Raw genomic sequence first — 13,141 nt, 5'->3', positions numbered from 1 at the left:
GAGGGCTATAGCTATTTTCGGTTTTGATGGCTATGATGAGGTCCCATCTTGCAGCTACCCCTACCTGTAACTCCTAAGAAACACCTACTGTGTTAAGGAAAAGGATTACCTACTTTAACAAGGTTTTTCAAGTCTCTAGAGCAGGGCCTAAGGTCTACAAACACTCCACTTTCCTCTACCACTAGACCATAGATGAGATTCAAGGTCGTGGTGGTTAAGGTGGGGAATCCAAGAAGCCCGAAATAAACAAAATATTGTATATATTTCCTGAGATGATGCATTGCTTTAATCAGCTTTTCTGAGATCCATGTATAATCTCCCTAAAATGAAATACAAATACTCTTAGAAATTATTTCCTTGCCTTTTAATAAAAGGAATATTCATAATCAAGGTTTAAAATGAATTGATTCAGTATTTCCAGAAATACTTTATTCAGAAACAATTTTAAATTGATTTTCTTTCTGAAATACACTATAATACTCTAGTAAAGTAAAAACAATGGGTTTACAAAACATACATTACATGATCCCACTGACGGGAAAATAAAAGATGATGCTCAAAATTTTAAGAGAAGTTTCCTCAGGCTGGAGATTTTTATTTTCTGTCTTTGTAATATTTTTTTTTAATCGTTTTTAACAATGAGTCTATATAAGTTTTTATAAGAATAATTAAGCCATTATAAAAGGAATAGAGTGGTTAAGAATATGACATTTCTCATTGCATAGTCTTTAAATGAAGTTTATTTTAGAAAACCATGAAAACCGAGACTCACTCATGACTCACTGCAAAGTATTGTATCCTAAAATAGTAATTCCTATTCCACAGAAGCTCCTTTTCTAGATCTTAAAAAAAAAAAAGAAAGAAAGAAAAAGAAAAAAGCAGTTCTCAAAATATGTTATGTATAAGGTCCTCCAGGTGGTCCAAATTAAAAACAGCATATCAAGATATATAAAATACCAAAATCAGTGCCTGAGTATCTGGTAGCTGGTAAAAGTTGGGTTATTTTTACCTTTCCTCCATGAATGACTGAAACTTCCTATGAAGGAAATATGATTGAAAATTAAATGCACCTTAGCTTAAAAGCACTTCATTGTTATATGTGCTACTTTATTTCCGCTTTGGATTTAGATTTAAACTGGTTCATTCACTAGAAGCGCAAATGTATGTTAAAAACTAAAAACTACTTTAAAGAGATGTCATATTATCTAATTTCAGTTTTTCTGGAGGTTTTAGCAGGAGAATAAAATCAGTAAAGTGACACATGCATTAGCCTAATTGACTTTTATATCCAAGTCTCAGTTATCTTGCCCCAATTTATTTTCCTTACTTGAATAATGATCAGAAAGGCAGTCCTTATGCTAACATGGCCACAGTTAAGTTCCCCCCCCCCGAAAACTGTGTACATAGCTTGTGTAAGAGGAACTGAAATATACCCATCATTTCCAACAGAGGCAAAAATAAGTAATCGGTTCTTGATATTCCATAATTCCTCAAAACCACTAATTCCAGATTATAAACTGAGTAGCTACTCCAAATTATAAATCTAGCTCTGACACAAATTTGCCAAATGATTAAAAGTTCACTTCGTCTTGTTTCTTAGTACTCATTCAGAAAACAAATGTTCTCCAATAAGTTTATATTACTTAAAAAAGGGAAGAACAATACTAAAAGAGACTCCAAAGAAGATCAATGAAGCATTTTTATATCAGAAGAATTTAAAAAATAAAGATTCCCTGCTTTAAAGGTCTTAGAAAAACCTATGTTCAATACCAGCCTACCTGCCCAGTACCTAAAAGAAATCAGTATCTTGGTAGGCTTTCAATTACAAATGTTTCTCCTTTGTAATGTTAGAAAAAAAAAAAGTGCTAATTTTGCTTTAGCGCAGACAATACACATCTGTAGTTTAATATTAAAGAGGAAGAATCAATAATCAATTGAGAAGATACTGAGCAATAAATTACCTTTACAAAAAGGTAAAACCTGTTTTGGTTTTCATCAACAAAATGCTAACTTTGGGGCTATATGTGAACATTACTCAGTTATAAACGATTATAAAATTGTGAATGACATAAAATGGTAGTTTTTAAAAAATCAATTTAATAGCTTTTGCTTCATTATTTCATTCAACATACATTATAACCAAGCACTGATTACCTAAATGCTGTGAAGATATGGATTTCAGGTTTTTCCTGCCTTAACTTAAAGGCAGAAAACAACTAAGTAACTTTAACCTTACTCATGCACTTGTCCCAATATATTTTGTGATCCCTCTCCCACATTTATCTGGTGTACACAGAAATTCCACTGAACCGAGAATACATAATCCCAATTAGACCAGAAGACCAAGGGACCACCATCCCAAACTATGGACATTTTCTAATAAACAAACTTGAAAATCTTGTAATTAATGTTTAGAAGTAACACATCCAAAAATCGATTTGATATTTATACCTAGGTTTCCAAAATACAACTGAATTTTCCCTCTGTATCTCATTCCTTCTCTAATTTTTTCCTTCTCAGAGGTGGCAGACCTATCTACCCAGTGGTCCAAGCTAAAACACCTGGGAATCGTCCTAGATTATTATCTTTCTCCATTTCCCCGCAAACAATTCATTAACAAGTCCTATATAAGATATATTTCAAATACATCTCCTCTCCATCTCTACTGCTACCACCCTAGCCTAAGCCACATCACGTCTCACCTAGCCTATTAAAATAACTTAACTGGTCCCCCTCCTAAAAATCTTGTTCTGTCACAATCTATTCTCCATACAGCAGCTAGAGTGATGTATTTTTTATTGTCAAATTTCCTGAAAGAGATGTCCATACTTGCTGACTTGGCTTTCACAATTTCCATTCACACCACACCATACAGAAATTTCAAGTCTATCAATCCTCTAAAATGCCTCTCAAGTCACCAATGTTGCCTGAAGACTACCAAACCCATGGAAACTCAGTTCTTATCTGACTTGTCAACAGCTCCTTTCACTGTTACTAGCTCCCCACATCACCCCATTTTAAAAGATTCTCTTCCCATGACTGCCCCATCTCTCCTGTCTGCCTCTGCCACCAACTCAAGCTGTCTCTCTTGCCTCATGGTTACTCCTTTTCCTTTGATCATTAACTAAATGATAGTATTCCTTGCCCTCTTCTCATTATATACATTTTTAGTGGGCAGTTGCTTTTAATGACACCTTTAATCTAAAGACTCCCAAATTATCCCTAGCACAGGTCCTTCTACTTAGCTCCAGACCCAAGTATCTAACTTCTTACTAGACAGCTTCACTTCAGTTTCCCACAGGCACTTCAACATGTCCAACAAAGAACCATTAATTTTCTCCCAAATCCGATCTTCCTCTCAATAAAATTGCTATTGTACCTCTTGCTGCAATAAGTTAGAAATGAATGTATCACCATTGATTCTTCCTTCTCACCAAGTCCTGTGATACCACCCCATCCCCATATAGACAAGGCCACCTTCATCTCTTATGTGGATTAATGTGCCAGCATCCTAACTAGCGTTCCTCACTCCCACCTCTATATATGCTTTCACACTGATGTCAGGAATAAATGCAGTACGTGGCATCTAGACTATGACCTAGCTCCTAATTCTTGCTCCAGTCTCTTCTCTAGCCAGTTCTCTATTATAATATTCTCCAGCAAAGCCACAGAGACTGCTGGCAGTTCCCAAAATATGCTGTTCACTTACCTCTGGGACTACACATACTGTCTTGTAGTGGACTTCCTAGACAGAATCTGTCTTGGCCTAACACCTCTGGCCTTTTATGTACCAGTTTACCTGTCACTTTCTCCAGGACACTTTCTCTGATCTCTACACACACCAAAGCTGAGTTGGTCCCTCACATGCTCCCCTAGCCTCTTACTGCTTACTCTTATGACAGCATTTATCACATTAAACTGCCTGCTTACATGTCTATATTCCCCATCAAGCTAGAAACTCCTAAAGACATTTAATTTCAAAAGAAAAAGCATTCATCGTTTTGCTCCCTTTACTAAGTCTACAATGGTTCACCTAAATTTTATGCACTATGGACACAAAAGATAAGTAAATATTTCTGTACTAGATTTTGGAAGCAAAGTATGTATCTAGTTTCACAGAAGGCAAACAAAATCTTTTTCCTCTGGCCAATTAAAAGAATGGTAGTGCAAGGTTTTTTTAAAAAAAAACAGATACATATTCCTATAGAAGTTATAGATTATTTTACTTATGACTTTAACAGATGTTTATCTTCAGAAAAGTCTGAAAAATTATGTTAAAAAACACCCAGTTTACAACCAAAACTGTCTCACCTTTTTCACTTCATCAATTTAGAGGCATGGGATTAACAATGAGTTCAAATAATCATCAACTTCTGGTAATAGCTAAAATTCTAGAATAACCTTTACCAATCAGTGTGAATCAAAGGTAAAACCAATTAAACAGAAAATGTATAATTCTGAAACTGTATTTAAGATTTGGTATTCCTGAACTACAAGTTCTAAGTCCAGTCATTAAAAAAATTCTCGTTTTAGACATATAACATCTTTTTAGCTATTGTCCATGCAGTTTGTTCATTAAGCAAAATCTGAGAGTATGAAAGAGCTTAAAAACCTCAGTCTTTCCTCCCTACCTTAAAGAAAGCTTCGCAAAGGAAATGTCAAGACAGTTATTTATCTAGAACAAGAGTGAAACTGATTACCAATGGAGAATAATCTAGAGTGATTTCTGTGGTCCCATTCGGCACTGGAAGGCTCAACTAACTATAACATCACACTAAGGTTATAGTAGGTGCAATTAGCATCACGATTCCAGTAGGAGGAGTGTGTTCCCAAGAAATTCTTTGCCTTCAGGATGGAAGTTAGAAATAAGTTCTCTGAATTTTACCACGCAAGCCTATCATACTCAGCAAACTACCTCCAACTTCCCCGCTCCAAAATCATTAGGTTTCTTTAGGAAATCTAAATTAAAATTGCAGGATTTCTAAAATTCATCATTACTCTCTCCAAATGTTCAGATAAACAAATTCCTTCAGGGAAGAGTTCAAAAAGATACACATAAAAAGTAGGTTTGAAACTGCTTATTACTCAATATCCTGCTCAGACAAGTAGAGTTTATTTTGTATAAACTTGGCCTGTCATGTAAAACTCTTTCAGCAAAGCTTTTAGGTTCCCTGTTACATAATAATGTACTAATATTATATATTTAAAATCTGCTCCTTTCATCTCCTTCAAGGACATCCTTATAAAGACTGCACCTCAAATTTAGAAATTACTACAAACTAATTAAGTCAGTTTATTCAATGTGTATATACACATGTCCACATCTGGAAGTCAATCTAGTACTATTATTTTTCCACACAAACCTTACACAATACCTTTCCTACCAAGAACTCAATCAATGTTACATGTCACTTACACCAGTCATTTGCAAGCACAAAATACAAGAGCAAACGATTCTGTCTTAAACCTACATTTGCTCTTTACTATTGTAGTATTAAAAATGCAGAATTTATTTACATTAATATCTTGAACCAGATTTAGGCAGAAATATATTAAAACAACAAAACAGAAGAGAACCAATCTGCAGTTAGCATCGAACATCACTGAAAGTACAATCAATAACTGAGCGAGGGGAGGGGTAGTCGAGAGAGGACCAGAAGACAACCAACAGGTAATTTCTTCATTAAAAAAAGTGATTCTATCTACATGAACACAACTTATTATGCACAGAATACAGTGTTTAGTACCATAATGGGCTGTGAAAACAGATGACTTCTGCTTTAACAAAAACTTTACCATTTTATTCTAGAGAGAACATATCACTAACAACTGAACACTAACTCCAACAAATCAACAAATACAAGAATTATTTAAATTGGTTAGTAGAAAGGCCAAAGACAAAATAGGGATATGGAATATAAGTGGCTCCAGGTCCTTGCTGCCATAACTTCAATAAAAAGCTGTGGTCAAGATTAAGATGATAGTGAAAATATTCTGGAGAAAAACATTTCTTGTAATAAATAAATATAAGGCATGATCAAAAATACAGTTAAGTTCAAGAATAGTTCATTTAATACTTAATAGTCAACATAAACAGTTGTAATAATAGTTCTAAATCTTCAAGAAGCAAAACAATGCTTTGAGCATATAGCAAATATCAGTTTTATACTCCAAAGTGGTTGGAATCATCACATTACCCTGAATGGGATTAAAATTAGGCAAACTTCTATCCTATGTTCTCCTTTTACTTCGCAGCTCAGCAACAGCTCCAAAAATCAAAAAGACCACCTAGTATCAAATGATAATGGTTGAGTTTTATGATAACTACAGCAAAATCCAATAGATAGAATCATCTCATCATACCTAAACCACCAGAATCTTGGACAGCACTATCCCCTTCAGGAAAGCAGCTGATTAGCCACAGGGGGCAGCAAAGTTGAGAGAGAGAGTTAGAAGTAAATAGCGGGAGGTGAAGTGAGGGCAGGAAATGTTAATAGGCTGGGTAATGAGCCATGAGTATCAGAGAGAAAAGGGCAAAGTCTCAATTAATGAATTAAATCAATAGACAGATAATGCTAAACTAGTGATTCTCAACACTGGCTGCACAATAGAATCACTCCATGAGCTTTTAAAAATACAAATGCCTGGATCCTACCTTAGATCAATTAATTTAGACTCTTTTGAGGGTGGGAGCCAGGCATTTGATATTTTTTATAAGGCTCTCCAAGTGTACAGCCAGAGTTGAGAACCAGCGTGCTCAACCCATAAAAATAAAAAGTAAGCTAGTCTCTATCCCCAGCTTTTTACAATTTAAAAAGTTTAAAAAATAAAGCACAAAAATCTATTTTCCAAATGTATTCTTTTTGTTGATAAACCTGTCTCTGTCATCCAAAGAGGAACAATAACTCATTATGGACTAATTCATCTTTGATTTTATCAAGGGAAAATGTTATTCTTACAAGTAAAAATTAAGTTCAAAAGGGTGTTAAATAGCCCGGTGAATCATCAGTGATGCAGGTAGACAACTCAAGTTCACTATTTACAGGTGGGGCTCTATCTCAATGATCACATTATTTTATTGGATTATCACTTTATTCAATCAGACACTTCCTATAACATCCAAAATTCGATCAAAGATTAGAGGAAGTCATAAAATTGGGGGGTGGGGGAGGGGATTTGACCTTAAATAGGAATTCTGAAGATGCTCAATTGAAAAAATAGAAAAATTTTTTCCTTCATGTGAGGGCCAGCAATGAACCCTATAATTTATCAATTTCTCTAAGAAGCATATCTTGGAAAAGTTTTAAAATTGAAAAATAATTCCTCCAGAAGAAACAACATTACTTCTAGAAAGTAGTCCTAAAATGACTAACATTTTCTTAACATATTCAGAAAAGAGAATTTCAACTCTCCTTTAGCGCCATCTCATTTATGAAAGAGGATCTGAGGTTTAGACGGAATGACATTAACACTGAGAAGATTTACAAACCTTAGAAGTTGAGTAGTGTTTCTCTCACCCAACAAAAGTTAAGAGTTTTGAAACTTTGGATTATGTCAGTGTTCTTGTTCCAGTTACCCTAAAAGACCACATACCTCAAGATAAAAAAAAATTTTTTTTTCCCTTAAGCTAAGCAAGGCTCTTCAAATCAACACCATTACTGGCCTCCGTATTTCCAGTGGAACCCAGTCTCTAAGAAAACACCAACAAAGAATCTGAGTGATACTTGGGAAGTTCTTCACCTCATCTGAAGGGGGCTTCAGTAAATAACAGAACAGTTTCATTGTTCTGTTACTTACTGGCTATCTCCTTTGAAAAATGCAATTTCTACACAATAAATTCTATATTGTGTAGAAATTGGTAAGAACTTCTAACTACAGCTTTTAATACATGAAAGAGTATGACTACCCTATTTCCACTTCCACACTTAAATTGAAAAATATTACAGCTTCACATCGCTTCACACAAACCATATCTGAAAACATTATAAATGAAATTATACTTTAAGAACACTAGGAAAGTTTACTATTTATATGAATCTTTCATTTAAAAAAATATTTTTAATCTGGATTTTCAAACATCAAAGAGAATGGAAGCTAACATTCTCTGGCTGCCTATTTCTATGCACTTTAATTACATTATTTCACTTAATCCCCACAATCCTAGGGAGATAGAAGGTATTATCCCCATTTTACAGATAAGGAAGACAACTCAGAAAAATTAAAAATTTGTCTTTGACCAAGGATTGACCCCAATGATCCAACTCTATCATACTATGTCAAATTTTCATAAAGTAGGTTAACAGCAAAAATACTGAAATCTTTTGATGCGTAGCAGCGTCAGCTGTGTAACACCATTCAGACAAATAATCACAGGCCTGAAACTAAGCTGCTTAAGCATCAACTTTCTCATGCATAAAATGGGAATAATATTAGTCTTGCAATTACTGGGATGACCCAATGAAATATGTTTGTAAAAATACAGTGAGCTGTGGACTATCACACAATAGTAGGTGTGAAACAGTGGTATGAAAAAGCAAGGGATATCAGGGATTAGGAATTATACACCTTCACCTCTGGACTGTTTCACTTGTTATGAGCAACACTGTTTTTATAGTAAAGAATAAAGTGTAAAATAATTTGTAAATGCTACATATTATATAAATGTTAAAGCATCTACAACTTTACCAAACCAATCCTTCAGAGACTTAAAATAGGTTAAACAGATTGAAAAACTGCCTACTGTGAATAAGATTTTTTTTTTAAAGTTTCCTAACTCTTGGTTATCAGAAGTTTAAGGTAGAAAAATTAAGTCCTATACTAACAAAAATTTAAATACAGAAAAGGTGATTGATAAGATGCTCCTACTTTTGTTTTCTAGAACCTTGTTTTCAGAGGTGCTTATAAAATTAACATAAGAAATTTCTGGGAAATAGATTTTTGTACTTTTTTAAACTTAACTTTTTAACTTGTAAAAAGCTGGGGACAGAGACTAACTTATTTTTATTTTTATGGGTTTAGCACGCTGGTTCTCAAACCTGGCTATGCACTTGGAGAGCTTTATAAGAATATCAAATGCCTGGATCCCACTCTCAAGAGAGTCTAAATTAATTGGTCTAAGGAAGGATCCAGGCATTTGTATTATTAAGACACTAAAAAAGTGTTTTGAAAAAAAATTAAGCTATACAATTATGACATTAATTTTCAAGACCCACATTTTTAAAAACTTCTATTAACAAGGCTTCTTTATTAAATACTTTCTATAACAAAACAGAATTTACTCTGAACATTTTCGCCATTAAAATCCTACAACCCACTTACTGAAAGAAAGATTTTGCACAAATAAACTTCTTATGGATGAAAAAGTTGGATTATTTTGTTAATCCTTACCCATAGCATGCTTTGAGAAAAACAGCGGGCACCTTTCCAGTTTAGATCCATGTGGACAAAGTGTAACATAAGCAGATTGGTATAAACACTTGAAAGATCTTGGATGCCCACAGATATCTGAATCACTCCACAGTAAGATTGTATTTCAGAGCAGGAAGAAAAATTCTGTTTCATACACATACTAAAGGACTTTCCACTGGTTTCTGTTAAGGCCGCAAATGGAAAAAACTACTACCGACAGAAAAAGCACACAACACTGGTATCAAGTACACTGCCAAAGTACCAAGTGAAGGAACTGAATTTTTTTTTTTTTTAATCACTTTTCAAGCATTTTGGCATCTGGAGTAATAGTAGTTTTTCCTATTAGTGAGTAATACGAATAAGGATCATTTTCCTCAATTAAATTTGCAAAAATTTATCTTGAAAACATAACATTCCTTATAAAATTATATTTTTCATGTAAGATACATAGAACTAATCTAAAGCTCCACTTTTCTTTTTTCTCTACTAGTGACTAAAACACTAAATAAAACATTCAATGGTACCTTCAACTTGTTGAGTTATATACCACATAACTTAGATGATTACTGACTGCAAATTTTTGCCAGGCTTTTAAAAACAAAATGCATTAAAGCTGCATCTCCTGGCTTGAAACAACCATGTTTAATAGTCAATTATTTGTATTAAATAAAAGCATTAATAAGGACAATACCAAGGAACCACAATACCTACTGAAAAGCAAATTAAATAAATGAAAAACAACAGCACCAAACCTTCAAATCATAAATATAATTTGACAATTTAATGAAAAAAAAATAAAAAATATAAAAATAACTATGATGTTGTAATTACGTTTAAAATTTTAAATCCATGAATAGCAAGTTAATGTTCTAACAGGTAAGATGATATTCTTTTATAGCTATGACATCACTCAAGAATTAAAGTCTTGGCAATGCCTACCACTGTGGTTTACCATTGATTACAATACATACATTTTAACACTTTTTATGTGCTAAAATGCAAATGATAAATGCAATAACTCTGGCTACACATATCTTAACTAAAATCTTTAAAAAGCCAGTTTGATTCTGGCTATGGGATGTTCTTGATTTAGAAGCACCCCAAGAGGCAGGGCCATGTAGGGTCTGAATGGGGTTCCAGAGCTACTGAAGGTCAACTGTGATTTGATCTGGGGTTTTCTTTAGACTCCTAGCCAAACTAAGGCTGGATTCATAGGCCCAAAGACAAATCAGAAAGACTGGCTTGAAGAGGATGAAATGGATAGAAAATTCTGAACATTTATCTATTTTAGTATAAACCTTTAATTTCCTAGCCTTGCAAAACAGATAATCTAGATTTCTATCAGGTTTCTGTGGTCGAAAAACTGTTTTAAATGTCTAGGAGCATTATCATCTTGTTCCGTGATGATTTTGATCTCATGAAAAACAGACATTAAAAGGTAGTAATTCACAAAGAATTACCTAGAACACCAGGAAACAATTTTTTTTAAAAAATCCTTTAAACTTAGTGGGAAAAGTGAGTCAAAAGGAGCACCAAGTACTCCTGCAAGGCATTAGGCACGGATACCAATTTCAAGTACTACACAAACCTACAAAGTCCCTGGAATCACTGCTTAGCGAACTAAGTTCTCATTCCATTGCAAACTAACACTACCTACTCCTCTATACGTCTCCAAATTTACCGTGTGTATTTTCTCAAACCACGTATTTTAAGTTTTTCCAATCTCTGGGCCAAAGAATAATATTTAAACCTAACGGCCCAGTTAGGAAAGCACTACACTGATCAGGTTGTTAGGCTTTTTCTTTATACATAAATCTAAAGGCCAAGTAACTCTTAACCACTGTTTTTGCATTAGGATTCTGGTCTGTATGACTCTTAAGAACAATGGAAGGGAGTTGAGGAGAAGGTGGGTGCGGATACTTATAACTGGAAAAGTAAAGGACTAGCTAAGACTGTCGGAAAAGAGCGGGTAGGTCTCAGGAAACTGAAGGTGGGAAGGGAAGACAGGTTAAAGCAATATGAAAAAGACAAGCCTGGGGGAAGAGGGAAGAACTATTTCGCGGGACGCACGAGGAACGTTCCAATCGCACGGGCAGGTGAGCGAGCGCACAGGTGGGTAAGGTGGTTGTCCTCCACTCAGATGGAAAGAGTTAAGGGGAATCAGGAGAAGAAGAAAAGCAGCAAGACTCTTAATTTAAAACCTGTTGGAATCAAGGGCGGAGGCGGCGCCAAGGCATCTTGAAGAACGCGACTCGCACTACGAGCCCCAGCTAGGCAAAAAAAGAGCCCCAGGAGGAAATGGCTCTGCGGGCGCGTGGTGAGCCCCTGCGCTCGCTGCCCCAGCTGCGCCCTCGGAGGTTACCTTTGAGCTGGGGCAAGGGGTGCAGCTCCGCCTGGCTGCCCTGGCTGCGGAATTGCGACGAGCCCTGGGAGCGCTTCTGCCTCTGCGCCTTGCGCACCGATTTCCGGGTGAAGCCGTCCACTTTCTCCGAGGCCGAGATGGCGGCGCTGGCAGCCCCCGGCGGCGGCGACGACGACAACATCTCCGCGGCCCTGGCGCTTGGCAGCTCCCGCTGCTGCTTGCACAAAACGGGCAGCGGCAGGAGGAGGAGGCAGGGGAGAGGCGCCGAGCGCTCGCGCCCCTCCGCCCCGTCCCCCGGGCCACACCACCCTCCTGCTCCCGGGCACCGCCGACCTTCTCGCCGCCCGCCAACGCCTCACGGCAGCATCTCAGTGCCGGAGGTTCCTGGTCCCCGCTGCGCGGCGGGCTCCCGGAGGCAAGGGCGGGGGCGGAGGGGGGTGAAGAAGTTGTTGACTCCGGGCGCCGAGGGCGGGTGGAAGGGAGCCTGAAGTTTAGACAACTGGGGCGAAGGCGCTGGGGCGCGGACGCCGAGCGCGCCTCTCGTCCCCTCAGCCCAGGTCGCCAGCCGGCCGGCCGGCCAGCACCTCACTGGCCGCTGCCAGCGCAGCCCTCCCTGCTTGGAGTCTCCTCCCGAGATAGAGCCATCGCGGGTCCCCTTCGAGCCGCCGCCACCGCCGCGGTGCTCGCTATTCTGTCAGCGCCGGCCCCTCATCTCCCGGGGCGGTGACCCGCCGCCCCGCTCTGGGCGCGCACACACGCGCCCCTTACTGCGCGGAGGGGTCCGCGCCCCCTCCCCCACGCGCCCTTCCGCCGTCCACGGAGGAGCCCCGTGAGCGTCCGCTACAACTTGAGAAGGTGGTGGGCACGCGCAAGTCGGGAATGTGTGTGCGTGCGCGCGCCGGGGCGTGCGGCCCGGGGGAGGGGCCTCGCGGGGGGTGGGGAGGGAGGAGATTGACAACTTCCGCGGGGTCCCGCCAGCCTCTCGGAGGCTCGGGAGGGAGCAGGGAGTGGGAAGGCATGCCAGCTCCCTCAGCCAATCGCATGGCTAAGCGGCAGGAACGCGGTGAGGCATGGTCTCCTAGACGGTGTTTGAAACTGGGAGGTAAGGCAGAAAAATGGGGCGTGGTTGTGTGACGGACTTCGGTCACAACCAATCGTAAGCGAATACGGCGATCAGCGCCGCTTGCGTCACAACAGTGCAATCAATTTTCTTGGAAGGGAGGGGAAGTGCCCCTCCACCAGAGAGCACATTTGCACGCCTGCGCAACCACTCCAAGCAATAATTGCTATCCTGACAGCCTTTAAAGGAGACTAGAAAACTAGAGGGGATAGTTTAGGGGGCAAAATAGAATGCCCCTTCCCTTCTCTCTT

The 13,141-nt window shown here is 38.3% G+C and overlaps 1 protein-coding gene across 1 annotated transcript in view; it reads right to left on the bottom strand.

The window, feature by feature from the left end:
- Positions 1-12,661, bottom strand: part of PPP2R5A (protein phosphatase 2 regulatory subunit B'alpha) — a 64,887-nt gene extending 52,226 nt beyond the window's left edge. The window contains exon 1 of the mRNA XM_011364502.2: positions 11,771-12,661. Within this exon, the coding sequence (XP_011362804.1) occupies positions 11,771-11,951 (181 nt within the window). The 5' untranslated portion in view covers positions 11,952-12,661. The remainder of the gene's footprint in view (positions 1-11,770) is intronic.
- Positions 12,662-13,141: the final 480 nt, after the last annotated feature.

This window comes from Pteropus vampyrus, unplaced genomic scaffold, assembly GCF_000151845.1.
Source record: "Pteropus vampyrus isolate Shadow unplaced genomic scaffold, Pvam_2.0 Scaffold98, whole genome shotgun sequence".
Taxonomy (NCBI): Eukaryota; Metazoa; Chordata; class Mammalia; order Chiroptera; family Pteropodidae; genus Pteropus; species Pteropus vampyrus.
The sequence above is the reverse complement of the archived record's forward strand: the minus strand, read 5'-3'. Positions and strand labels throughout refer to the sequence as shown.